Source organism: Dipodomys spectabilis, unplaced genomic scaffold (assembly GCF_019054845.1).
Source record: "Dipodomys spectabilis isolate Male_0828 unplaced genomic scaffold, ASM1905484v1 ptg000030l, whole genome shotgun sequence".
NCBI lineage: Eukaryota > Metazoa > Chordata > Mammalia > Rodentia > Heteromyidae > Dipodomys > Dipodomys spectabilis.
Genome location: NW_024870707.1, coordinates 12,146,098 through 12,171,951, shown reverse-complemented (window position 1 = coordinate 12,171,951; position 25,854 = coordinate 12,146,098). Strand labels below are relative to the sequence as shown.

The 25,854-nt window shown below is 56.0% G+C and overlaps 2 protein-coding genes across 9 annotated transcripts; both read right to left on the bottom strand.

Moving 5' to 3' along the window:
* Positions 1-1,557: 1,557 nt before the first annotated feature.
* On the bottom strand, positions 1,558-9,729 carry Ssh3 (slingshot protein phosphatase 3). Of its 2 annotated transcripts, none has more exons than XM_042676509.1 (14): positions 9,543-9,729; positions 9,057-9,094; positions 8,402-8,630; positions 7,110-7,228; positions 6,963-7,034; positions 6,679-6,744; positions 6,381-6,575; positions 6,169-6,262; positions 5,836-5,964; positions 5,704-5,750; positions 4,382-4,528; positions 3,936-4,136; positions 3,575-3,851; positions 1,558-2,456 (listed from the first exon to the last, which is right to left on the bottom strand). In XM_042676509.1, exons 1-14 carry the CDS (start codon positions 9,606-9,608, stop codon positions 2,196-2,198), a joined length of 1,941 nt encoding a protein of 646 aa, XP_042532443.1. In that variant the 5' UTR covers positions 9,609-9,729; the 3' UTR covers positions 1,558-2,195. The 2 variants fall into 2 exon arrangements, with proteins under 2 accessions (XP_042532443.1, XP_042532444.1); XM_042676510.1 differs by having other exon boundaries at positions 6,387-6,575.
* Positions 9,730-10,516: 787 nt separating this feature from the next.
* On the bottom strand, positions 10,517-23,479 carry Ankrd13d (ankyrin repeat domain 13D). 7 transcript variants are annotated; one of them, XM_042676454.1, is made up of 15 exons: positions 23,265-23,479; positions 22,577-22,712; positions 22,347-22,489; positions 21,810-21,855; positions 21,574-21,729; positions 20,975-21,164; positions 13,792-13,858; positions 13,335-13,416; positions 13,086-13,147; positions 12,858-12,988; positions 11,779-11,936; positions 11,541-11,687; positions 11,290-11,453; positions 11,123-11,211; positions 10,517-10,852 (listed from the first exon to the last, which is right to left on the bottom strand). In XM_042676454.1, exons 1-15 carry the CDS (start codon positions 23,352-23,354, stop codon positions 10,639-10,641), a joined length of 1,875 nt encoding a protein of 624 aa, XP_042532388.1. In that variant the 5' UTR covers positions 23,355-23,479; the 3' UTR covers positions 10,517-10,638. The 7 variants fall into 7 exon arrangements, with proteins under 7 accessions (XP_042532388.1, XP_042532390.1, XP_042532391.1 ...); XM_042676456.1 differs by having other exon boundaries at positions 21,574-21,717; XM_042676457.1 differs by having other exon boundaries at positions 22,347-22,471.
* Positions 23,480-25,854: the final 2,375 nt, after the last annotated feature.

Genomic DNA, 25,854 nt, shown 5'->3' with positions numbered 1-25,854 from the left:
TCTCAGCTCAAAGCCAGCCCCAGCAGGAAAGTCCGTGAGACTCTTATTTCCAATAAACCATAGAAAACCAGAAGTGGGGCTGGGAAGGTGGCTCAGTGGTACAGCGTTTGCCTTGCATGCATGAGGCCCTGGGTTCAATTCCTCAGCACCACATAAGCAAAAAGAAAAAAGCCACAAGTGGCGCTGTGGCTCAAGTGGGAGAGCTGAGGGACAGCGCCCAGGCCCAGAGTTCAGGCCCATGACCGGACCCCCCTCCCCCCCCAAAAAAAAAAGAAAACCAGAAGTGGCACTGTGGCTCAAGTGGTAGAGCATTGGCCTTGAGCTGAAGAGCTCAGGGACAGTGCTCAGGCCCAGAGTTCAAGCCCGACTACAGACAAAAAACAAAAATAAACAAACAAATGGCATCAATTGTCCAAAGGCGTCTTAGCTTTTGGAGCAGGCTGTGTCTTATCCAGATGGACACAACAGCTTCTACTTCCTCGTAGGTAACTCCCTTTAAGCCATTCCAACAGAGCCAAAGGCCTGTCACCGTGCTTCCCAGGAACCTGGTAAAGTGCATAGAAAGCTAATATTTACCCAGGCCCTGCCCTAGAGACAATGGAGATAGCACTGGCTCTCCTTATTCTTCCTTCTTTCCCTTTCTTCCCCTCCCCCCACTCTTTGCCAGTCCTGGGACTTGAACTCTGGGCCTAGACTCTGTCCCTGAGCATCTTTTGCCCAAGGCTAGGGCTCTACCACTTGAGCCAGAGCACTACTTCCAGGTTTTTCTGAGTAGTTTATTGGAGATCAGAGTCTCATAGGCTTTCTTGCCCACACGAGCTTCAAACCACATATCTCAGCCTTCTGAATAGCTAGTATTACAGGTTCATGCCACCAGAGCCCAGCTCTCCCTCTTTCTTTTTAATTTCTTTCTTTCTTTTTTTGGTGGGTGGTGGGGCTTGAACTCTGGGCCTGGGCACTGTCCCTCAGCTCTTCAGCTCAAGTACCACTTGAACCACAGGGCCACTTCCAGGGCCACTTTCTGGTGGTTCATTGGAGATGTGTCTCATGGACTTTCCTGCCCAGGCTGGCTTTGAACCTCAATCCTCAGATCTCAGTCTCCTGAGTAGCTAGGATTACAGGTGTGAGCCACCAATACCCCGTTCTCCCTCTTTTTTTTATTTTATTTATTTTTTTGTCGGTCATGGGGCCTGAACTCTGGGCCTGGGCACTGTCCCTCAGCTCTTCAGCTCAAGGCTAGCGCTCTCCCACTTGATCCACAGCACCACTTGCGGCTTTTTCTGCTTATGTGGTGCTGAGGAATCGAACCCAGGGCCTCAGGCATGCAAGGCAAGCACTCTACCACTGAGCCACCTTCCCAGGCCCTCTCCCTCTTTCTTGAGCCACACTCCACCTCCTTTCCATCCTGTTCTTCCCTCCCCACCCCTAAATACTGCACTCTGCCAACCAGATCTGTCATGAGGCCCCTGGGAGGCTGACTGAGCTGGGAGGTTAGCAAGGCTCAGCACCGCGTGCAGAGGCGGAACTGATCAAAAGACAGGTGGCATTGTCATCAAATGGAAAATAACAATGTTTTTATTTCTCAGTACAAAGCCACATACTATAAGACTATGAAAAAGTGACTGGCCGCGGAGCAAAAGACTTCTTTTGGCCTGGCGCCCTGTGACTCAGTGAGGGCCATGAGAGGAGGGTGGGTGGGGGTAGAAGAGGGAGGAATGTAGGGGGCACCGGGGGAGACTCTAGGCCAGGTGTGAGGTGTACAGGGCAGGTGGCCTGCCAGTCCCCGGGGCAGGGGGACTAGGGTTCCTTTGGGACATTGTTCCCTGACCAAGAGCCTCTAGCAGCACAGTGGGGAAGGCAGGAGAGGTGGAGCCGGGGACGGTGGACCATGGTGGAGAGCTTGAGACAGAAAATCTGCCCTGAAAACTCTGGGTTTGATTCCATGGCTGCAGGTGAGCATTTTAGGGTGAGTTGAAAATGAACATGGGGGTATTGTCACCCCAGAAGGCACCTTCAGTCACTACCCACATCCCCCTTAAAGTCTTGAGCCCTTGACAGTGGAGGCGGGTCTCAGTCCTGAGGCTGCGGTGACAGGTCTTGGGAGGGCTGAGAGGGCTAAGGAGCATGTGGTCCCCAGGCATGTGGGGTGCCTGTCCAAGTCTATTTAGTGTCTAGGGGTACACTAAAGGGAGGGCTCAGGCCTGGCCTTCCTCCTGGCTGTCATCCACGCTGGTCTGTCTCACCACCTTCCAAAGTCTGGGCGTGGAGCACATGCTGTCCTCTCCCTGCTCCTGGAAGGCCCGGGTCCGGCTGGCTACGAGGGCAGCGCTCTGCAGGGCCACCACAGACTGGCGAGACTTCAGGGCAGGCCAAGGCCCCTTGCGGAGCCGGTGGCCTCCCTTAGCTCTTGAGAGCTGAGTTCCCTCTTCATCTGAAGACTCGTGGGAAGAGAAAACCTGGACGAGTGAGGACACAAGCCACAGGGCAGTCGGAGTCAGGAAAAGGGTAGGTGCAGAATGTTTGTTGAGTGAATACACAAAATCAGCTGTTGTCAGTCCACAGTTCCCAAGAGCTCCACTGTAGCCGCCTTCTGACCCCCGCACCTGCCAGCAGGCCTCACCTGCCTTTCCTCCTCCCAACCTTCCAGCATTGTAGTCAGCCCAGGCCCTGAACTGAGCTAGGTAGCTGTGTGTGTGTGGGTGCCTTTGGCAGCATCCATACTTCTCTGAAAATCTCTGGGCCTCTCTGGGGGTCTGTGCCCAGAGCCGCCTCCATAAGCCTTTTTTTTTTTTTTTTTGTCGGTTATGGGGTTTGAACTCTGGGCCTGGGCGCTGTCCCTCAGCTCTTCAGCTCAAGGCAAGTGCTCTACCACTTGAGCCACAGCACCGCTTCCCGCTTTTGTCTGTGTATGTCGTACTGAGGAATCGAACCCAGGGCTTCGTGCATGCTAGGCAAGCACTCTACCACTAAGCCACCTTCACAGTCCCTCCATAAGCCTCTTGTCAGCATCTGACATGGAGTCATGTGGATTGGCTTCCTCCAGCCAGGCCCAGCTTCCTGCCCTAGCCTTGTGCCCCACAGCACTTAAGGCCCGGGGTACTCATTCAGGAGGTATGTGTCTGTGAGGGCCAGGGTCCCTCTCCATTTGGTCCTTTGCTGTGTTTTCTCAGACCAGAAGGGGCTTCAGAGACCATCTTACCCAGCCCCTCCAGGCCTGGAGGCACCTCCAAAGCCAGCCTGCAGCTGTGGGGACAATTCCTATTCCTTGGCTCATCACCAGGCTCCCCAGACCCTGGGCCCTCTGCCCTCACTGGGGTGGTCTCAGCTGCTCTGAGGGACAGAAAGGATCACCCCAGGTTGTGGTCCCCATCCTCAGTCTGGCCTGTGTAGTGTGGCAGAAAAAAGGCTGACACCTCAGGAGTGAGGCATTCCCAGGAGACCCGGGGTGGGGGGGGTGCCTGCACTGGACCCATGCGGCACCTGCTTGGAGCCTGAAATCGATCACCCATGCTAGATTTCCCTGGCCTTCCTCCTGGCGAGCAGCCACTGCGATGAGTTCCCCGGCCAGCCTCACCTCTGGCAGGTCAGCAGCCTCCTGGACACTATCTGGCTCCAGCTCCGAGGGCTCCAGGAGGCTGATGGAGCGCATGACCCCCCGGAGGTTGATCCGGGGCCGCAGCCCAGGCTCTTCTTTGGGGCCCACTGGACTTTCCTCCAAATCCATAACCTTCACCTCCCCGGTGCCCCCTGGTTCTGGTGGGAGAGGTGGGTAGGGGGTGCAGACTTCGGGGGCCAGGGGCGGCTCTGCGGAGGCCCCACCCACTTTCTGCTCCCAGACATGGCTCTGCCGGCTGTGAAGAAGCGACTGAGTGAGCCCTGAGAGACAGCGGCCACGCTGAGCACCCATATCCATCCTCTTGTCCCCCACCCCCTACCTGGCAGTCAGAATGCCCTGGTAGGTTTGCAGCTGGCGCAGGAAGCCGGGGTTGGGCCGGGCGATGGGCCGGAGCCCCTGCACGTGGAGAAGAGCCTTCTCCAGGCCCCAGCCATACTGCTTCATGGCATAGGCCACCACCGTGGCGGCCGAGCGACTGACACCCATCTTGCAGTGGACCAGCACCCGGGTGCCCTGCGCTCTGTGGGGGGGGGGGTGTATGTGGTCAGACTGGCTCCTGCACCCCACAGAGGGCCCAGCAGCACAGCCAGGGGTGGGTTAATAGATCAGAACCCAGCAGAGGGAGAAGGAAGGAGGGATACCAAGGGTGAGAGGAGGGAAGAGAACTGAAGGCAGAGGGGGGAGAGGGGAGAGAACAGGGCCCTGTTGAAGTTGGGGCCCCGCCAGCGAGCTCTGGGCTGGGCAGCGCAGCACAGGGAACCCAACCTCGCCTCCTCAATGAAGTTGTGCGTCTCCTTCCAGTGCGGCAGCAGCTGGGCTGATTCCTCATCCCACAGGCGCACGTTGTGGTAGGTGAAGCGCTCGGGGTAGAAGTTGTCAATCTCCCGGGCCATGTTCAGGATGTGGCTTACCCTGTACCAGAGGGCCGGAGGCCAGGCTGACACCAGGCCCTACAAGCCATGGTGTTGCACCCAACAGACCCTGAGCATTTGTGTTTGGTTCTTAGGTTTTGTTTTTGTGCTGGTACTGGGGGCTTGAAATCAAGGCCAGGGTTCTTTTAGCTTTTTTTTGCTTAAGACTGGTCCTCTAAGCTGGGAGCCAGTGGCTCACACCTGTAATCCTAGCTACTCAGGAGGCTGAGACCTGAGGATCCCAGTTCAAAGCCAGCCTAGGCAGGAAAATCCATGAGACTCTCATCTCCAGTTAACCACCAGAAAACTGGAAGTGGCGCTGTGGCTCAAATGGAAGAGCGCTAGCCTTGAGCTGAAGAACTGAGAATAGTGCTCAGGCCCAGAGTTCAAGCCCCATGACTGACAAAAACAATTTGGACTGGTATTCTACCACAGCTCCACTTCCAGCTTTGTGTTGGTTAACTGGAGATCAGAACCTCACAGACTTTCCTGCCAGGCCTGGCATTGAACCAGAATTTTCAGCCTCCTAAGAAGCTAAGGTTACAAGCATGAGCCACCAGCGCCCAGCATTGTTCTTAGTTTTGAAAGTCAGGCAGTGGCAGCACTGACTGTGGGAAGAAAAGAAAAGTGCCCGCTGTCAGATGACTCACAGATCTTTTTTCTTTTTCTTTTTTTTTTCTGTGAGTTTCTCCATTGAGTCCAAGGATATGAGGTCAGCAACACTTAACACTTCCACCGTTCTGAGAACTCAGCTACAGAGCAAACAGCTTTAGAGCTAAAACTGCAGCCCCCTAAAAACAAGGACCAGCACAGAGATCCCGGAGGCCCCTGTGGAGAGATCAAGGTGCCAAGCAGGCAGCCACATCCCAACTGGGAGAAGGCATGCTCCTGAAATGTGGCCAGGTGCGCAGGCGTGTGTGCTGCTGGCCAAGTGCTAGCTGATCTCAGCATAGTTGAGGCCTTATTTCTGCACTTGCTTTAAAACATAGGGAGAGGACTAGGGGCTAACCAATGGGACAACAAAGACACTATCCTGTCTTGGCATGAGGACTGATGCAAGAACTAAATAGTGATCTGAGGGTGATCTGAGACCCCAGAAGCTGGCCAGGGTCCTCCTTGGAGAGGCTGAGAGAATGGAAAGATGAGATGGCTTGGATGAGGGGCATGGAAGCCCACCTGTTTCTCTGCAGCTCCTCCAGGTTGGCTGCATTCCACTCAGAGCCCTGTGGGGTGAGGAAAGAATCAGGTCTTGGCCTCCAGCTGTGCCCCTTCCAGCAGCTGCACTGTCCCGCCCCCAGCTGCGCTCACCAGGTAAAGGTGAGGGAAGATTCTGGAAGCCCGGTCCTGCTGGGCCATGAGCAGGAGCATCTGATTGTCGATGAAATCGCGGTACTGTTGGAGAGGGCAGCCTAGGCGCAGCTCCAGGGCCTGGCGGATCTGCAGGCAGGGCCCAAGTGGAGGAAGGTTCCCGTCCCTAGTGCCTCCGGGGCCTCTGGGGCCAGTACCCATCCCAGCTAGACTACTGAAACCGGGGCATTAGAGGATGGCTCAGGACTGCAGGAAAGCAGGCTAGAAAGGCCTCCAGGAAGGGCAAACCTATAGCCCTGGCCAGGGTCCTCCTCTCCCCCCATCCCTGCCCACCTCTTTGGAAGTGATGGTCTCTAGGTCACTGGAGTCCAACACCTGCCACAGCTCAGCCCGGATGGCCTGCTCCATCTGCTCCTGTTCTGAGGGCCTGGGAGTGGAACCCCTCAGTTAGGGGCCCGTGCTCTCCATCATGCCCCCCCACCTCCTCCTCCAGCCCACCCCTTCCCCATACCTCCTCCACCAGCCCACCCTCACCCCTGCCCCACACTGACTGGCCAGACTCAGCCGTAGGGGGCCGCAGGGACTCTAGGTCAGCCATGGCCGTCCACTCGTTGAGGCAGCTCTGGTCCGAGTTCAGTTTCTCCTGGTACTGGGCAGCCCAGGCAAGGGCACTGCCACCAGGCACAAGGCCACTGCCAAGAGCCGCCTCGCATGCCTGGTGCAACACCTGGAGCGTGGCCCTGGGCGAGGAGGAAAGGCTGGGTCATGGAGTCCTCCTTGCTGCCCTCAGCCGGGCCCTCCCCTCCCCCCCAGAAGAGGATGCTGGGCCACCATGGCGCTTACCACATGGTCTGGATGGAGATGGGCTTGAAGATTCGGCTCTGCCCACCAGATGTCACACTGAAGCCCCTGTACGAGACCCCAGGGAAGTAGAACCAGACTCCAGGTTCTCAGACAAAAACCCTGCCCATTTGCCAGATGTGAGGAGACAGAAGCCCAGAGAAGGTTAGGTGACTTGCCCAAGATCACACAGTAAATCTGAAGTATTGCTGAGAGTAGGACGCATGTTCCAGGCCCAGTCTGCTTGTTCCCCTCTGCCCTGCCCCTCCCCCGTGGCGATCTCTTACCCGTCTCCGTCTAGGTACACTTGAGTGTCACTCCAGAGGGGTAAGACCAGGCCCAGGGTGCAGCTGGGGGAGCTGGCAGGGGACAGGAGAGTCACTATTCTCCAGCATCTCATTCCTTGCCCCCCCCCTTCCTGTCCCTGACCATACCTGCTATCAGGGAAGTCCACCCCCAGGAGCACCGTCTCCTCCTGGCTTAGACATTCTCCTGAGGAGACCACCAGTAGGTAGCGGAGCCGAGGGGGTCGGGCTGCCTCCAGCTGGGCTGCCTATGAGAGACGGAAGGAGCCCTGAGTCACCACTTTGGGTGGGAAGACACTGATCCCCACCCCTCGTGGCACACACTGGTTCAGAACAGCCTCGCTGACCCTGTCCCCCCCCCATTCCCACCCCAGCTTCCTGATACAGGACCAGGGGCTCTCAATTTCAGGACTTCAGGGTCCAACAAAGTGTTTCATAATGTTCACTGTGTAAAAGGGTGGAGTGGGACTGAAAGATGTGGCCTGGTTTTGTTTCTGCCTTGCAAGGTTTTTTAAAAATCACACCACTTGCCATATCAATCAGGAAGTGATTAACACCAAAAACTCTGTGGACTGACTGAATCGCACAGAGGGGGCTTGTGCTCCAGCTTTACCAGAGACTTCACATTTTGCTGAGGACGGGTATCTTATCTCAACCTAATTTGGGAGATGGTCTTTTTTTGGTCAGTTGTGGGGCTTGAACTTTGGGCCTGGGCATTGCCCCTCAGCTCTTCAGCTTAGGGCTAGCACTCTACCACTTGAGCCACAGTGTCACTTCCGGTTTTCTGGTGGTTTATTGGAAATAAGAGTTTCACGGACTTTCTTGCCCTGGCTGGCTTTGAACCATGATTCTCAGATCTCAGCCTTCTAAGTAGCTTGGATAATAGGTGTGAGCCACTGGAGCCAGGTGGGAGATGGTCTTTGAGATCCAGCAGACCTCGGCCCCCTGTGTGGGTAGCCTGCTCTTCACCTAGGCCCCTTTAGCATACTGCCTTCCACCTTGTGGGTTGAATTTGACCCTATGACTCATGCAGAACCAATGTCCTCTGCCCTTTCCCAGCTGATTGCAGGTGACCAGCAGGAGCTGCAGAGAGCTACAGGTTGGGTGGCCCCTCCTCTGCCTGGAGAGTTCCCACTTGTTTTTATTTTTATTTTTTGTCAGTCATGGGGCTTGAACTCTGGGCCTGGGCACTGTCCCTGAGCTCTTCAGTACCACTTCTGGTTTTCTGGTGGTTAACTGGAGATCGGAGTCTCAAGAACTTTCCTGCCTGGGCTGGCTTTGAACCGTGATCCTCAGGTCTCAGCCTCCTGAGAAGCTAGGATGACAGGCGTGAGCCACCAGAGCCCAGGGAGGGTCCCCACTCTACACCCTTGCTCCCTGGCAGACATCGGAGCTACAGCACCGCCCGCGGGGCTCCTCACCAGGCGGATGTCATCCTGGGGCCTCAGCATCTCCACCATGAGGTGCAGGTGCTGCCTTTGCACCTGTTTCCAGGGACTCTGGGCCCCCTGCCCGTCCGTCTGGTCACTGTGGGGTGGTTCCTCACCAGGGGCGGCGTCCACTGGCTCAGAGCCAGCCTCAACCCCGTCACCATTGTCCCCTCCATCCTGTAGTCCCAGGACAGCCCCACGGAGCACTGCAAAGCTCTGCCTGACAGAATGGTTGGAGATCATTAGGGTCCCGACGGCTCCTCAAATGGTAGGGAGCAGCCGAGTCCCCAAGGGCTATGGAAAGTGGATGTTTTGCTCATTCCCCTCTCAGGGGTCAGACAGGTGGGATGCGGCGGGGAGCTGGTGTCTCTAACAGGACTCTGGGTGTGGCCCAGGTACTGGGAGAGTCAGCGTCAAGGTCTCCAGCCTCTGCCCACTGGTCTGCTGTAAACCTAACAGGGGAGCGGCAAATCCTCGGGCCTTGTCCCATCCTGCTCGTGGGCCGGCGACTACTGGTCTGAGAGCGAGGAGGGGAGTGGGTGAAAGACCCCACGCACGCACTAGTGAGGTCTGGCCGAGACGCCTTCGGCTCTATCTGGAGTAAGGGGTGGCGGGGGCCAGGCCCAGGGGCAGGAGAGCGGCTCACCTGCGCTGCAGCCGGCCTCGGCCCCTGACGGCGGCGCCCTGCGGAGAAAGCGGCCCGCGGGGAGTGAAGGCGAGCCCCTCCCCCTCCGGGCTGGCATCGATCCCTTCCCACGCCAGTCCCTCCTCCACTGGGAGGCACTGGGGAGCCCAGGTCCAGACACTGCCGGCGGGGGGCGATCGGGGCTCCCGGGCTGCCGGCGGGGGGCGATCGGGGCTCCCGGGCTGCCGGCGGGGGGCGATCTGGGCTCCCGGGCTGTCGGCGGGGGGCGATCGGGGCTCCCGGGCTGGGGGCGGGGGGGCGATCGGGGCTCCCGGGCTGCCGGCGGGGGGCGATCGGGGCTCCCGGGCTGGGGGCGGGCGCCCCAGAGGCTAAGACCCGGGACCCCTCCACCCACCTCACCCACGAGTGGGCGGCTGCCCGGGCAGGACGTGCGCGCTCAGGCCCAGCTGGCAGCCGACTGCGCGGGCAGGGCAAAGCCGGACTCACCGCGAGCCCCACGGGCGTGGAGTGGCCGCTGGCCGGGGGCGAGCGGCTCACGGTGACCAGGGCCATGGGCCAGGCCGGGCGGAGCGGCTGGGCGAACGGCAGGCGCGGGCCCCCTCCCGCAGCCCCGCGGACGGTCCCGGCCCGCAGGACCAGGAAGGAGACCGGAGCCGCCAGGGCCTGGCACCTCCTCGGGGGCGGCCCTTAAAGGGCCAGACGCCCGGCCCGCCGGGCCTGCGGGCCCTCGCCCAGCGGCCGCCCCGCCCCTCCCGTCTGTGCGGTGCCGCCGCCCCGCCCCGCCCCCGCACTGGGGCGGGGCCAGCGCAGGTGAGGGGCGGGGCCGGGCCCGGCGCAGGTGAGCCGCCCTCACCGGCAGCCCGAGGCCTCCCGCCTACCCCGGCTCCGCCCGATTAGATCAGCCGGGCAGTCTGGGTCCACCGCGCTTCACCTAGCGGAGGTCGGTCCTGGGGTGGCCGCGGTGGAGGACACCGGTCTGAGGTCAGGCGCGGTGGCTCTGACTCAGCGACCCAAACATTTCTCCTGGAGGGTGGGCAGGGTCTCCTCTGCACGAATCTGGGACGCATGGGGTTCCGGGGATTCTCAGGGCCGCCTTGGCGGCGGGCAGGGCTAAGCCCGATTTCCAGCTGTGCGGAGGGAAGGGACCTGCCCACATCAGCACGACAGACCACGCTGCCCACATCAGCACGCAGGAGTTGGGGAAGGAATCAGGGTGCAACCTGGGCCTGCACTGCGGGGACGGGGTGGAGGAGGCCAGGCTGGGTGCGGGAAGGACCACAGGACTCGGGTAGGTGGGTGGAGCGGGCTCCCCGGAACTGTCCATGGACAGCCCAAGCGGCTCCTCTTTTACAGCCTGGAGGGTAAGAGAGGCTGAGGGGGCCCTGGCTAGGATTCCGGGCTAGGTCTGAAGTCATAGGCCAACCTGTCCCTCAGCTCTAGCCCAGTGAGTAGAGCAAGTCCTCTGCTGACGGCCTCTTTATTTCCATCTCGGTTCCAGCCCACCCCCAGGACTCCAGGCTCAGCAGCAGACAGTTTATAAATAAATAAATTACAAAAGCAAGTGGAGGGAGTGGCCCCAGACTCAGTGCTCCGTGAGTGACAGCTGCAGGATGCGCTGCAAGTCCTCTTCCTCCTGCTGACCCCGCCGCTCCCGCTCCTCCTGCTCCCTCGAAGACAATTCCAGAGCCAGGCGAAGCTGCTCCTCAAAGCTTGGGGGGGCATGGGATGGGGGCATGTTCTGAGGGGATCCTGGGCCCCTGGACTCTGTGGACAGCTGCAGGCTTTCCTGGAGAGCTCTTCCAGCAAAGGTAAGAGGGGGAGAACAGAACAGTGAGCAAGAAGGCTGGAGAGGGAGGAGCAAAGGGGCAGGCACAAGGCTCTGGGAGACAAGGAGATCAGAGAAAGGGAGGGAAGGGGAGGTTCAAGGACTGTTTTCCCCTCTCTCTCAGTTTTTGGTGGTGATCAGCCCTGCTCTGATGAGGGACTGGGGTCCTAGGACCTCCCCGGGACCCATCAGGTTTGGCCCAACCAAGGCAGGGGACCTGGCGGGTGCTGCAGGGTCTCACCGCTCCAGCTGAAGCTGCTCCTCATATACTGTGGCTTGAGGAGGGTGAGTGCCAGGCCTCGTGTTGGTCAGGGCTTCCCACACAGTCACCTGCAAAGCCCCAGCCCAAGCTGTCAACTCAGCCCTGTGGCTGAGGCGGCCGAGGTCCACCCCCTGCCCAAGTCCCACCTGCTCTGCCTCTGTGCCCGCCTCCAGCAGGCTCTGCTGGATGGCAAACTGCAGCAGGTCGTCATCTTCATCCCGAAGGGGTTCGCTGCGCTCTGCACCCAGCACACTGTACCCCTCGGGTACTTCAAACACAGTGGGGTCCACCTCACATGGGAAAGGGCTCCCTGGATAGGCAGCAGGGGAGCACGCTCAGTCTCGGAGGCTCAGCCACCACAGAGCCGCACGGCCTCCTCGGTTACCTGCATCCATACCTGAAACAGCTGCCGCAGTGCTGGAGGCCGCAGAGCTGGAGGCTGCAGAGCTGGAGGCCAGCACCCTCACTGAGCTCAGAGGCTCATCACAGCCGCACAGGTTGCTGAAGGTGATGCGGGCATTGAGCACGTGGAAGAGGGGAATCTCTGGGAGGAGACAGCTGGGACTGAGCTGCCTGCTCCTCACAATTCCCCCATCCTTGAGGAAGACCCATACCCAGGCCCGCCTCCCTCTCACCAATCTTGACAGGGAAGCCTGGCGGGAGGCGCAGGGTGATGAAGTCCCGCAGCTTAGCAAAGTGAGCATTGCTGATGGCCATCAGGTCAATGATAGGTGTCACCTGGTCACCCAGAGAAAGCGGGTGCTCCTCGCTCAGCCACAGTGTTGCCTTGAACCTGCCCAGATGGCCAGAGCATGGAATCAAGGACCCTCTGGTGGTCTTTCCTCCAAGGCCTGGAATCAGGGACCCTCTGGTGGTCTGTCCTCCAAGGCCTATCCTCTCCTGTCACCTACCTGTGATACCCTCCTCCCTGCTCAGCTGCCCGTTATCTCCCCTAGAGACAGCCCTGCAGCCTGGCCCTGAAGCACACACTGCTTCAGTCCCTGGGCGCAGATAAGTGTCCACGGCTTTGTGCCCAGGCATCTGGTCTGGATGAGGAGGGCAGGGGCCAGGCTGTGGGCTTCGGGGCTTTATCCACAGCCCTGTCTTCCTCCCCTACCAGAGCTGGCCAGCACCTCATACTTTGTGGTACTGATGTGTCCAGTGGATGCCAAGGGTCAGGACTGCAGGAGTTTGAATCCCAGCTCCTCCCCTGGTGCATGAGAGGATCTCTGTGAGGTGGCCTTGGAGGCATTAGGCTCTGTCCACTGTGACCATTGACATCTGCTCATCAGACCCCTCCCCTGCAAGTGTGATGTCTCTTGTCCATAAGCAGGAAATCAAACTCATATGGGGGAAGACATTTACCGTGAACACAGCTGTGATAGCAGGGCTGTGGGCCCTTCCCACTCTGCCATGCTCTGGCTCTTGGTCCATGATCATTAAGTTGAATTAAAAAACAACACAAAAACCCACAGATTGTGCTACTCGGCATTCATTCAATCCTGCATCCAAGCGTCACCAGTTTCCTGGGCCAAGCCACACACACGTGCTCAGAAGCACAGGTAAGTGAGAGCCGTGGCTCCAGAAAGAGGCTGGCTAGAGGAGCAGGCCCACACTGTGATGGATCCAGGTGTGACAGGAATCAGTGGGGGGGGGGGTCCAGGCAGGGTCCCCACCCTTGAAGGAAGTCCCCAGCCAGCTCCCCAGGCCTCACCTCTGTACTTTGCTGGACATCTCAATGGGGCGGCCAATGTTTCTTGACTCCAGGCTGAAGCTGGGGTCGAAGTATTCTTCGGGGGAAATGGCTGTGGGGTTGGTGGGGCTGGCTGCTTGCTGCACAGGAGCCTGGGTGGGCCCCAGGACCAGACTTAGCCCTCAGGCTGACCAGGATGGCACCCTGCCCACCCAGGGTCAGCCCAGCCCTTCCCCCAGCCCTGCTCACCCCACTGTAGGAGGAATGCTGCTGGGCCATCCCCAGGAAGGACTGGAATGGAGTCTTCCCTCCTAGGGATCAGAGGATGGAGCCCATGAGGGAAAACTGGGCTACCACCCAGACTGCCCCCTGCCCCCTACCGGGAAGCCCTCCTGCTGAGGGGGGTAGGGGGACAGCCTCCCAGCTGGTCCCCAATACTCTGGCCCTGACCCCAGACCAGTGTGTGACTGGGCAGCAGGCAGGCGCACCTGGGTTTACCTTTGGTCCTCGACTTGTCCTGATCAGAGAGGTGTTCTGTGCGTGTGCGTGTCACCAGCTCCACGTTGGTGGCACTGTACACCTGGGGAGCAGAGGGGGACATGGGGAAGCTGGGCATTCAGAAACTTCCCCCACACCCAGCTTCAGCAGCACAGCACCCAACTCCTCCTGTCCCCAGAGACAGATGAGGGAGCAGATGGCAGGGTCTGAGCCCCAGGAGTCACTAGCCAGGAGATACATCCTGAACGCCAGGAAGAAAATGCTCTTCCTCTGACTTCACAGCCTGGGTAGGGCTCAGCAGGCCTGTCTCTGGCCACACAGAACTTCCCGGCTCTAAGAGCTACTCTGTCTCTCTCTCCACATGGGGGCAGGAGAATGGGGGGGGGCAAGGAATGTGGCAAGCTCCTGGACCTTGTCTGTCCCCCCCCCCCCAGCCCTCTCCAGTGGCCTCTCCTGCCTTGGCTTCGTAGCCGCTAACAGTCTCCATCTTCTCAGACCGCCATCCCCAGATGCCACACTTGTTCCTGGAACAAACCAAACAGAAGCTTGTGAGGCTCCCACACAACCAAAGCTCCCTCCAGCTCACAGAGCCTGGCTGCCCGGCTCCCAGGGCTCTTTCCACGGTGAGACAAAGGGATCTGAAGAGGCTGCCGGGCAGCTGGGAATGCTTGAACAAGGACTGAGGATTGTTGTTCATTTTATTAGCTATGATAATGGCGTTGAGGCTGGGTTTATAAATATCCTTATCTTTATCTGCTAGCACAGAAACATTTAACTGTTGAGATGATAAGGGAACTAAGATGTGCTTTAAAATATTCTCAGAAAGCAAAGAGGGAAAAGGTGAGGAAGGACAGCTATGAGATGGATAAAAGGTTGATAAGGCTGAAGCTGAGTTTGATCAGTAAATACTCTATCCACCTTCCCTCTCCTTTCCTCCCTTCCTATGCCCATCCTTCCCTCCTTCCTTTTCCTCCCTGTCCCTCCATCCTTTCCTTTCTGCTTCCTCTCTTCCTTCTTCTCTTCCTCCCTCTCTTCTTTCCTTTTGAATGCCTTACTCTCCTCTCTCCTTTTCCCCTTAACTCCCTCCGTTACTCTGCTTTCTTCAGTGCTGAAGACTGAACTTAGGGCCTCAGGCATACATGCCAGACAAGTACTCTACCTCTGATCTATAACCCCCAGCTCATATTTTAACATTTTCATAATAAAGAGTTACAAACTAGCCATGCCCTGGTGGCTCACGCCTGTAAGCCTAGCTACTCAGGAGGCTGTGATCTGAGGGTCATGGCTCGAAGCTAGCCCAGGCAAGAAGGTCTGCGAGACTCTTATCTCTAATTAACCACCAGAAAACCAGAAGTGGCACTGTGGCTCAAAGTGGTAGAGTGCTAGCCTTGAGCTGAAGAGCTCAGGGACAGCGCCCAGGCCCAGCGTTCAAGTGCCAGACCCAGAAGAAAAAAAAAGAGACCAATTTAAAAATTGAATAACGAATTCCATTTCTAATTTATTTTCACATACTTTCTGTCCTCCATGAGGAGCTGCTTTTTGTAATCAACAAAGAAGCAGAAGACATGAACAGTACTATAAACTAGACTTTTATAAATCTTCCGAGAGCACTTCACCTTTCTCAAATGCACATGAAATGTCCCTGAGATCACTTTAAGATTATGAAAGAAATTTCAATAAAACAAAATAGATGTCATCTACATTATTTTTCAAACATAACAGAAGGAAATTAGAAATAACAAAATTATCTTAGAAACTCATAAATGTGGACTGTAAACAACACAGTTCTAAATAATCTTTGGAATAAACTCAGAGGGAAATCAGAAAATATTTTGGATCATAGACATGAAGATATAACATATCCAGACTCATAGGACACAGCTAATGTCAGGCTTGAGAGAAATACAGAGCTGTAAATGACAATTTAAGAAAGAAGGGGGCTGGGAATGTGGCTTAGTGGTAGAGGGCTTACCTAGCATGTATGAAGCCCTGGGTTAGGTTCCTCAGTCCCACATACACAGAAAAAGCCAGACGTGGTACTGTGGCTCAAGTGGTAGAGTGCTAGCCCTGAGCAAAAGAAGCTCATGGACAGTGCTGAGACCCTGAGTTCAAGCCCCAGGGCTAACAAAAACAAAAACAAAAAACAAAAAAAAACAACAATAACAAAAAAATGAAGAAGCCAGGTATTGGTAGCTCATGCTAGGCATCCCAGCTACTCAAGAGGCTGAGATCTGAGAATCGTGGTTCAAAGCCAGGCTGGGCAGTAAAGTCCATGAGACTCAATTAACCACAATTAACCACCAGAAAACTGGATGTAGTGCTGTGGCTCCAAGTGGTAGAGCACTAGCCTTTAGCAAAAAGTGCTCTGGGACAGCGCCCAGGCCCCAAGTTCAAGCCCCAAAATTGACAAAAAAAAAGTTCTACAGAGAGCCAGGAGGTTGAGATCTAAGGATCACAGTTCACAGTTTGAAGTCAGCCCAGGCAGGAAAGTCTGTGAGACTCATATCCAATAAACTACTCAAAAAATGTTCCAAGTGGAGTTGTGGCTCAAGTGGTGAGCACTAGTCTTGAGCAAAAGAAACTCAGGGACAATGCCTAGGCCCTGAGGTCAAGCCCAGTACCAGCACAAAGAAAGGAAGGAAGGGAAGGAAAAAGGGAAAAAGAGAGAAGGGGAGGGAGAAAGAAAGAAAGAAAGATGGAAAGAAAGAAAGAAAGAAGAAAGGAAGGAAAGAAAGAGAGAAAAAGACAGAAAAGAAAGAGGGAGAAAAAGAAAGAAAAGAAAGCAAGAAAGAGAAGGGAAGGGAAGGGAAGGGAAGGGGAGGGGAGGGGAGGGGAGGGAAGCGGAGGAAAGGGAAGGAAAGAAAGAGCTGGGTATTAGTGGTGCACACCTGAAGCCCAGATAGATACTAAAGAAGCTGAAGTAAGAAGGAGGGCCATTTGAGGTCAAGAGTTTGAGACCAGGGGCTGGGAAGGTGGCTCAGCGGTAGAGCGCTTGCCTTGCATGCTTGAGGCCCTGGGTTCGATTCCTCAGCACCACATAAACAAAAAGAAAATGCCGGAAGTGGCACTGTGGCTCAAGTGGTAGAGTGCTAGCCTTGAGCTGAAGAGCTGAGGGACAGGCCCAGGCCCAGAGTTCATGCCCCATGACCGGACCCTCCCCCCCTCCAAAAAAAAGAGTTTGAGACCAGACAGCCCAGACAGCCACTGGTGACTCACACCTGTAATCATAGCTACTTAGAAGGCTGAGATCTAAGGATCATGGTTCAAAGTCAGACAGACAGACAAAAGTCCATGAGCTTCTAACCTCCACTTAACCACCAAAGAACCAGAAATGGAGCTGTGGCTCAAGTGGTAGAGTGCTAGCCTAGAGGAAAAAAAAAGCCCAGGGACAGTGCCCAGGCCTTGAGTTCAAGCCCCAGGACTGGCAAAACAACAGCAACAACAACAACAACTTTTGAGACCAGTTTGAGCAACATAGTAACACCTGAGAAAGAAAGGAAGGGAGGAAGGTTGGTCTCAATTACCCTAACCTTTCACATTAAGACACTGGAAAGCTGGGTGCCAGTGGCTCACATCTATAATCCTAACTTCTCAGGAGGCTAAGTGGTTCCAAGCCAGTCCAGGCAGAAAAATCCACCATTCTAATGAGCCAGCAAAAATGCTGGACTTAGCCGGGTGCTGGTGGCTCACGCCTGTAATCCTAGCTACTCAGGAGGCTGAGATCTGAGGATCGCGGTTCAAAGCCAGCCTGGGCAGGAAAGACTGTGGGACTCCTATCTCCAATAAACCACCAGAAAACCGGAAGTGGCGCTGTAGCTCAAGTGGTAGAGCGCTCGCCTTGAGCTGAAGACCTGAGGGACAGCACTCAGGCCCAGAGTTCAAGCCCCATGACCAAAAAAAAAAAAAAAAAAAAAGCTGGACTTAAGAAGTGCTCAAGGGCTGGGAAGGTGGCTCAGTGGTAGACTGCCTCCCTCACATGCCTGAGGCTCTGGGTTAGATTCCTCAGCACCACATAAGCAGATAAAGCTGGAAGTGGTGCTATGGCTCAAGCTATAGCGCGCTAGCCTTGAGCTAAAGAGCTCAAAAAAAAAAAAAGTGGCTCAAGTAGTAGAATAAAGCCAAGTGAGAGCTCAGAGATCTGAATTCACGAACACCGCAGCTCCTGCTTTAATTGTAACTATTAAAAAGTAAGCTTTCCAATGTTAAAGTTCTTACTGATCTTTTTTTTTTGGGGGGGGGGCAGTCCTGGGGCCTGAACTCAGGGCCTAGACACTGTCCCTGAGCTTCTTTTGCTCAAGGCTAACACTCTACCACCTGAGCCATAGCACCACTTCTGGCTTTTTCTGTTTATGTGGTATTGAGAAATCGAACCAAGGGTTTTATGCATGCTAGACAAGCACTCGACCACTGAACCACATTTCCAGCCCTGTTAAAGTTATTATAAAGAAACAGTAAGACAATAAAAAGTCCTAGCACAAGAAAAGACCAGGGGAACAGAATAGAGAGTTCTGGGGGAAAAAAAATCTCCAACCTGATCTATAGCCAAATGACTTTTTTTTTTTTTTACAACAGTGGCAAAATTAATGGGAAAAGCACAATATTTTTAACAAAGGCTGAAACAGCTAGATAGTCACAGACGAAAGAATTAAGTTGCACTCACATACCTAAGGATTAGGTCAAAATGGCTGAAAAAGCTAAACTATAAAACTTTTAGAAGAAAATGGGAAAATCTCCATGGCCTCAGATTTGGTAATGAATTTATTAGGTATGTCCAAAATAATGGGCAACAAAAGAAAAACTGTTATCAAAAATTCAAAGTTTTTAGCCAGACCCTGTTGGCCTGTAATCTTAACTAGTTAGAAGGCTAAGATTGGAAGGATCATAGTTTCTGAGCAGCTCGGGGAGAAAAGTCTGTAAGATTCCATCTCCAAGTAGGGAACCTGGACGTGGAGGCTCACATCTGTGATCCCAGTGATATAAGAAAACCTTGAGTAGGCACCAAAGCTCAGGCACACACTCAGGATGGGTGGGGAAGCAAGACACTCTCCTAAAACCACCAGTGAAAAACAGGGCGGTAAGACATGGCTCAAGTAACAAAGTGCCAGACAAGCAAGCATGAGGCCTTGAGTTCAAACCCCCCAAAACTGAAGTGTCAAAAAAAAAAAAAGGGGGCTGGGAAGGTGGCTCAGTGGTAGAGCGCTTGCCTTGCATGCCTGAGGCCCTGGATTCGATTCCTCAGCACCACATAAGCAAAAAGAAAAAAAGCCAGAAGTGGCGCTGTGGCTCAAGTGGTAGAGTGCTAGCCTTGAGCTGAAGAGCTGAGGGACAGCGCCCAGGCCCAGAGTTCAGGCCCCACGACCAGACCTCCCCCCCCAAAAAAAAAGAAGAAGAAGAAAGAAAATGAGATGTTGCAAACACCATCAAAAAAGTAAAAAGACATGGCTGGGAATATAGCTTAGTGGCAGAGGGCTTGCCTAGCATGCAGGAAGCCCTGGGTTTGATTCCTCAGAACCACGTACACAGAAAACACCAGAAGTGGCTCTGTGGCTCAAGTGGTAGAGTGCTAGCCTTGAGCAAAAGAAGCTCATAGACAATGCTCAGGCCCTGAGTTCAAGCCCCAGGACTGGCAAAAAAAAAAAAAAAGTAAAAAGACAATCTACAGAAATGGAGAAAATCATATAACTAATAAAGGACTTATATCTAGAATATATAGAGAACTCTTACAACTAAAGCAGAAGAGAACCCAACTAAAATCATGGTGAAAGAATCTGAACAGGGAAGCCGGGCGCTGGTGGCTCACACCTGTAATCTTAGCTACTAGGGAGGCTGAGATCTGAGGATCATGGTTCAAAGCCAGCCTGGGCAGGAAAGTCCGTGAAACTCTTATTTCCAATAAACCACCAGAAAACCAGAAGTGGCACTGTGGCTCAAGCGGTAGAGCACTCGCCTTGAGCTAAAGAGCTGAGGGACAGCACCCAAGCCCAGAGTTCAAGACCCACAACCAGAAAAAAAAAAAAAAAAAAAGAATCTGAACAGGGCTGGGAAGGTGGCTCAGTGGTAGAATGCTTGTCTTGCATGCTTGAGGCCCGGGGTTCAATTCCTCAGCACCACAAAAGCAGAAAAAGCCAGAAGTGGTGCTGTGGCTCAAATGGTAGCCTTGAGTTGAAGAGCTGAGGGACAGTGCCCAGGCCTAGAGTTCAGGCCTCATGACAGATTAAAAAAAAAGAATCTGAACAGCAAGAACAAGTGAAAAAAAAAAAAAAAAAAAAGAATCTAAATAGTCATTTCTCCAAAGAAGATATACAAACGACCAATAAGTACATAAAAGATGCTTATCATCAGTCATTAGGGAAATGCAAATCAAAACCACAACGAGGTACCACTTTCCATCCGCTATGATGGCTACAGTCCAACAATATAATCCAAGAATGAATGAATGCAAATCATCAGGAGTGTTAGTGAGAATGTGGAGAAATCAGAACCCTCCTTCACTGCTGGAAGGAGTGTGAAATGGTACAGCACCATTGATAAAAAGTTCATTGAACAATTAAATATCAAGTGACTACATTGTTCAGCAGTTCCATATAAGGCATAGACTCAGGAAAAATGAAAACACATGCACATACAAATTTTGTATACAAGTGTTTATAGCATCGTTATTCATAATGGCTAAATGGACCAGGTGACAGTAGCTCACACGCATCTGTAATCCTAGCTAGATGTTTAGGAAGCTGAGATCTGAGGATGGTTTGAAGCCAGCTAGGGTCAAAAAGTCCATGAGTGTCTACCTCCAATTAATAAGCAAAAAAGCCCTACTGGAGATGTGGCTCAAGTGTTAGTGAACCAGCTGTGACTGAAAAAGCTGAGCAAGAGTGCAAGGCCGGGGCTGGGAAGGTGGCTCAGTGGTAGAGTGCTTGCCTTGCATGCTCAAGGCCCTGGGTTCGATTCCTCAGCACCACATAAGAAAAAAGCCGGAAGTGGTGCTGTGGCTCAAGTGGTAGAGCACTAGCCTTGAGCTGAAGAGCTGAGGGACAGTGCCCAGGCCCAGAGTTCAGGCCCCACGACCGGACCAAAAAAAAAAAAAAAGAGTGCAAGGCCCTGCCGGGCACCGGTGGCTCACACCTGTCATCCTAGCTACTCAGGAGGCTGAGATCTGAGGATCGCGGTTCAAAGCCAGCCCAGGCAGGAAAGTCCGAGAGACTCTTATCTCCAATGAACCACTAGAAAACCGGAAGTGGCACTGTGGCTCAAGAGATAGAGTGCTAGCCTTGAGCTGAAGAGCTGAGGGACAGCGCCCAGAGTTCAAGCCCCAGTACCAGCCCATGTGTGCACGCATGTGCCCCCCCCCCCCAGTACATGTCCAAATGGTGGGAAAAATATAAATGTCTATGAACAGACTAGTGAATAGACAAAATGTGCTATTTTCATTTAATGGAAGGAATGGGTACTCATGTGAGGGTACCAAAGTGACCCCTCAATCTGAGCAGCCTCTAGGGTGGGGCCTCAGCTTCCCGATGCCCCAACCAGGAGCCTTAGAGCTTACCCGTACCCTCAGGGCTTAGCCTTCCCCTGCCTTCATCCACTGTGACTTTTGTTACCTCTCCCCCGTGCTGCCCCGGGCCTGCCAGGGCCCAACTGACCTCTCAAAGGCCACATTGCGCGTATCCAGGTGGGTGGAGACGATAGGGGAGGTGAGGCGACTGGCCACGTGCTCCTCGCTGGGCCGCATGGCGGCCAGCAGTGTTTCGGGCTCATGCAGAGCCATCCCTAAGGTCTCTGTGTGCACCACCTGTCGGTCATGGTCCACTTCCATCACCAGGGCTCCTTCCTCTGCCAGCAAAGGAGGGTAGAGAGGGGACACAGATCAGTATTGACTCTACCAGCAGGCTACCTGCTGCTGAGTGGCTACAGTCTCAGCCCCGGGATTCCCCTCCACCCTCAGCCTGAACTCAGGGCGTGGATGCTGTCCCAGAGCTTTTTAGCTCAAGGCTAGCACTCTAGCACTTTGAGCCACAGTTTTACTTCCTGTTTTCTGGTGGTTAATTGGCCTTTCCTGCCTGGGCTGGATTTGAACTGTGATCCTCAGCTGTCAGCCTCCTGAGTAGCTAGGATTATAGGTGTGAGCCACTAGCACCAGCTACTCTCAGCTTTTCTCCATGTGCATAGTGCAGAGAAAGCCACTGAAGCATTCGAGGGTGCTAGACATCCCAATGCCTGCAGCAAGTGCCCCTGAGCTCACCCTGGCCCTTGAAGATGAAGCTCCTCCGGCCACGCTGCCAGGTCATGTGCTCAAAACCCAGGAGACTCGTGTCCACCCGCAGGCTCTCACCCCGCTTCCACACGCGGTACACATCACTTGGGCACATTTTGGACACAAGTGGCACTGCAGGGAGTCCTGAGGTCACTGGGGTCTTCCCCGAAGGCCCCACTCCAAGTCCCTGGGGAGGGGGAGGGCCACAAGTGGTCCCCACTCACCCCAGCTGGTGAACTCCCACTTCATCTCCACGTAGAAATCAGGGGCCTGAGAGAAATGAAAGCTATCCATCAGGCCCAGCCTGGGCGGGAGGCAAGAGGGCCTGGTGGCTCCTTGTCTACCTCCATCCACAAGCATATTGAGTGGCCCTAGGACCTCCAGGCCTGCCCTGCTAACCCTCTGCAGCATGCAGAAGGGCAGACTACACACAGAACCAGGAAAAACAGTGGCCCAAGCCATCTCCACCCAGCTGCCCTTCCCTGGAGAAATCTAATTCTCAAGGAAGGCCCAAGTCTAAAGTTCTATAGAGACATCTAGTGCCAGGGCCCTCCACGCCAGTGAAAACTTTGCTTCCAATCTCATCCACATGGCCTGGGATCCTTTTCTTCTCTCATGACCGTAAGGTGGGGGTCCACACAGCAACACTGCATGGGCTGGGTGATCTTCTAAGCCAGGCTTGGCACAGGTGACCAAGATGGCCCCTGACAAAACCCCACCATCACACACTTAACTAACCATCTCCTGGGCCCTGCCCTTACCTGGCGGAGTTTGTTGAGCAATTCGGGAATGCCAGCCAGCCTCTGTGTAGCCCTCTGGAAATCCCGATACTGGAGCACCAACTGTACCATCTCTGGGTCTCCGGTGCTGACTGCCTCTTGCAGGACTAAGGGATACCTTATTGCTGAGGAAAGCCTTCCCACTGGCCCCTGGTCACTCCCTCCCACCCACCAACCCCACCGCTGGCCATAAGGAAAGCCCAGTGCAGTACCTGCCCAGCCCTGGCGGCTCTCTCTGCCCACATTGGCATTATGTCGAAGGAGGACTCTGACAGATTCCAGATTCCCCAGTGATACAGCCAGCTCCAGGGGAGTGCGCCCCCGGGGATCTTCCTGTTCTATGTCGTGCTAAGGGAGATGGAGATAGGGCACAGCTGGGGGCAAGAGAGGCCAAGGCAAGAAGGTTGAACCCAGCCCGAGTCACTTTGGGATATAAGGGCGGCAGCCAGGCCAGGGAGATGGCAGAAGGTGGCTTGTGTGTCCTGGTGGAGAAGGGGCACTGGGGAGGGCAGGGGACTGGTGGGGAGGGAAGCTGTGGGAAGGGCTTGCCCCATCTCTCCTGCTCTCGGTTCCAGCAGACCTGCAGGCCTGATGGAGGGCTCTGGCTAGACAGATGCAGGCGAGGGATGGGAAGAGTTCAGCGGGGTTCCTTTCTCTGCTTGACTCAGAGGTGACACGGGAGAGTTCAGGGGATGATGCAGTAGGAGGTGGGCAAACCGCAGGACAAGGCCCGGCGCTGGAGAAGCGGCCAAAGGATGGAGCGTGAGTGCAGGTGACCCGGTCCGGGGCCGGGGCCGGGGCCGGGCGTGGGTGCAGCTCGGGGCAGGGCAGGCACAGGCCTTCAGCTTGCACGCTGCGCTCGGGAGGGGGCCAGGCGGACTGGCCGGGAGGGGGCCTCACCTGACCGCTGTGCAGCGCGGCCTCCAGTTCGCGGTGCCGGTTCGCCCAGACGAGCCGGTGCAGCCGGAAGGTGGGGCCCGGGCCGGCCATGCTGGGCCTCAGTGCCGCATCCCGGGCGGGCTGGTGGGCGCGGCAGGGGCGGCCCAGCTCCTCTCGGCTTATGCCAGGCGCTGTCCGCTCGCCTCGGCTCCGAGCCGCGCCCCGGCGGCACCCACCGCGGCTCCGCGAGCCCCGCGGCGGCAGCGGCGACAGCGAGGGCGCGGGCGGCAGGGAGGGCGGGGCCGGCCCCGGGTGGGCGGGGCCGCGCCCGGACGGGGCGGGGCATCGGGCCGCGCGCCGCCTCTCCCCCCGCAGCCAGGGTAACCACAACCCCGGCCCGCGCTCCGGGGGTGAGCGAGGCACGCTCCCCTGTCGTTAGGGCAACTACGAGCGCCCCGGAGAAAAGCAGGCGGGGGTCTCAAGCTGGGCCTCGCGGGCCCTCTCGGGTCTGCGGTGGGCGTTCCAGGGGCGGGGCCTGGCCGCAGCTCCGCCCTACCTGCAGGGGGCGCCCCAGGCTCTGCGCAGACCCCCTTCCCGCAGGCCCGGAAGTGGAGGGCGGGGCCCGGGGCGGGGCGGGGGCCTGAGCTGATGCTCGCGTGTGCGCCTGCGCGCGCGGCGGGTGGCCAGGCTCTCCGAGCTGGGGGTCGCCGCGTTTCCCCGGTAGACCCCGCCCGCTCCCTACTCCCAGTCCCGGGAGCACCGGCTAGCTCGTGTGCGTGTGAGGCGGGAAGTTCCGGTCCCTCGCTGCCAGGCAGCGCCCCGGGCGCTCTGGAGATGGAACCCTTAAATGCAGGCACCTTAGCGCCGGTCCCTCCCTCCCAGGCAGCCACCACTCCGCGGCTTGGCCCGGCGAGGGAGGCGGCCGCGCCCCGGGGCCCGGGACCAGGGGGCCAGTACTGGGTTGGGGTGCGGGCGCTCTGCAGGCGCCATCCACGGCGATCTCGGACCGCTCTTGCAGAGGCTGCGCGCTGCTGCCAGTGTCAGGAAAGGAAGGTTCGGAAATGGTGGGCACCTCCACCGGCACCGGAACTAGAGTGAAGGCCTTGGCCAGCGTCACTTAGGCCAGTCCCGGAGGCCTGGCCTGGGGTGGCCCATCCTGGTTTTGTTGGTGGAAAGGCTGCAGCCAGGCTTGCCAAGGCTAGGCCCGTGTCCCTGTTTGTAAAATGACTAGTGTAACTGGGAAGGATTCTTCCCCTGGGTGTCAGGGCGGTTTTTACCTAACTTTTCATTGAAGTTGTCTCCCAAGCCATCTGAGGTCACTGCCGCCCTGGTGTCATGAGGCCATTCTCTGGCGTCACCAGGCCATCACCTGTAATGTCCAGGAGGGCTGCACCTGCTCAGCAGCTTCTTCGGAAGGTTCAGAGCTAAAGTCTGGCTCTGATGCTGTCCTTTCCCCTAACCCTTCTTAAACCCACATCTAGCAGGACCTTCTCAGGTCCAGACCCTCTGGATTGCTGCAACCTTGAACAGTTTCCTGCCAGCCCTCTTTCCCACCCTGATCTTTCCCCAGCTGAGAGTCTGTTCCTATTGTCACCTTAGTGCCATCTTTGAGACATATAGGGGCCCAGGCAACCCACAGTCGTATTAAGGTTTCCAAAGCCAAGTCCAGTTACACCCTCTTCCTCTCAGGCCAACTCTCCTGTGAGCTGTCCTGCCTCTGCATGGTATCACAGCCTCATCACGTCTCATCTTGGATGCCCACCACCTCATTAGAGGAATACGGTCCTTTCTTAGGCCATATTCTTCCATCTGGCCTCTTTCATCTATTCCACTGTGCTGAGGATGTCTTCCCTAATTAGAAGCAGCAGTTAAGTCCAGGTCACTGTCTCCTGTCCTCTGCTTTTCTCTATTCCTTCTGCATAGTGACCAGTCAGTTGTTTTAGAGCCAGCTTGCATGACCCCAGCCCTGCTCCGACCCTTCAGCAAGTTCTGCCTCCAAGTCTGTTCTTAGTTCCGTGTTGCAGTCAAGTATACCAGGGTTCTGTACTAGGTTACATCTGGTATTTCCAAGGGCCCAGGCCTGGTTCACTGACCTGAGCCACTCATGAGTGACTGACCCCTCCTGAATTAAGAAAACATCTGCACCAACGCCCACCTCAATGCTAGAGGCCCAGCTCAAGGCTGCTTCCTCAGCAGGTGCCTCAGGACAGCCTTCCTCCTGTGCACACGGCCCCTCTGCTGTGCTCTGGCCTCAGCCTGGTCTAGCCAGGGGCCGGGAGGCAGGGACATGGGGAAAGGAAGCTGACTGAGAGGTGTGATGCTAGGTACCCCTTAGGTGCTGGGGGCAAGAGAGACCAGAGCCAGAGATGATCAAGGAAAGGTGCCAGTATAGGGCTGTCCTTTTGGGGTGGAGTAGGCATTCAGCATACCACCTGACACATGGGGTGCTCAGCAAGGCAGAGACGGCCCCGGTCAGTCCAAACATAGCCCCAAGTGTATCCTCACCTGGAAGGTAGCCAGACTTCCTTTCATCCTGGGAGCAAAAGGGGTAACAAGGAGAGCGCATGGGCAGCTGGGAACAGGGGGAGGCAAGGAGAAGGCCACGCTGGAG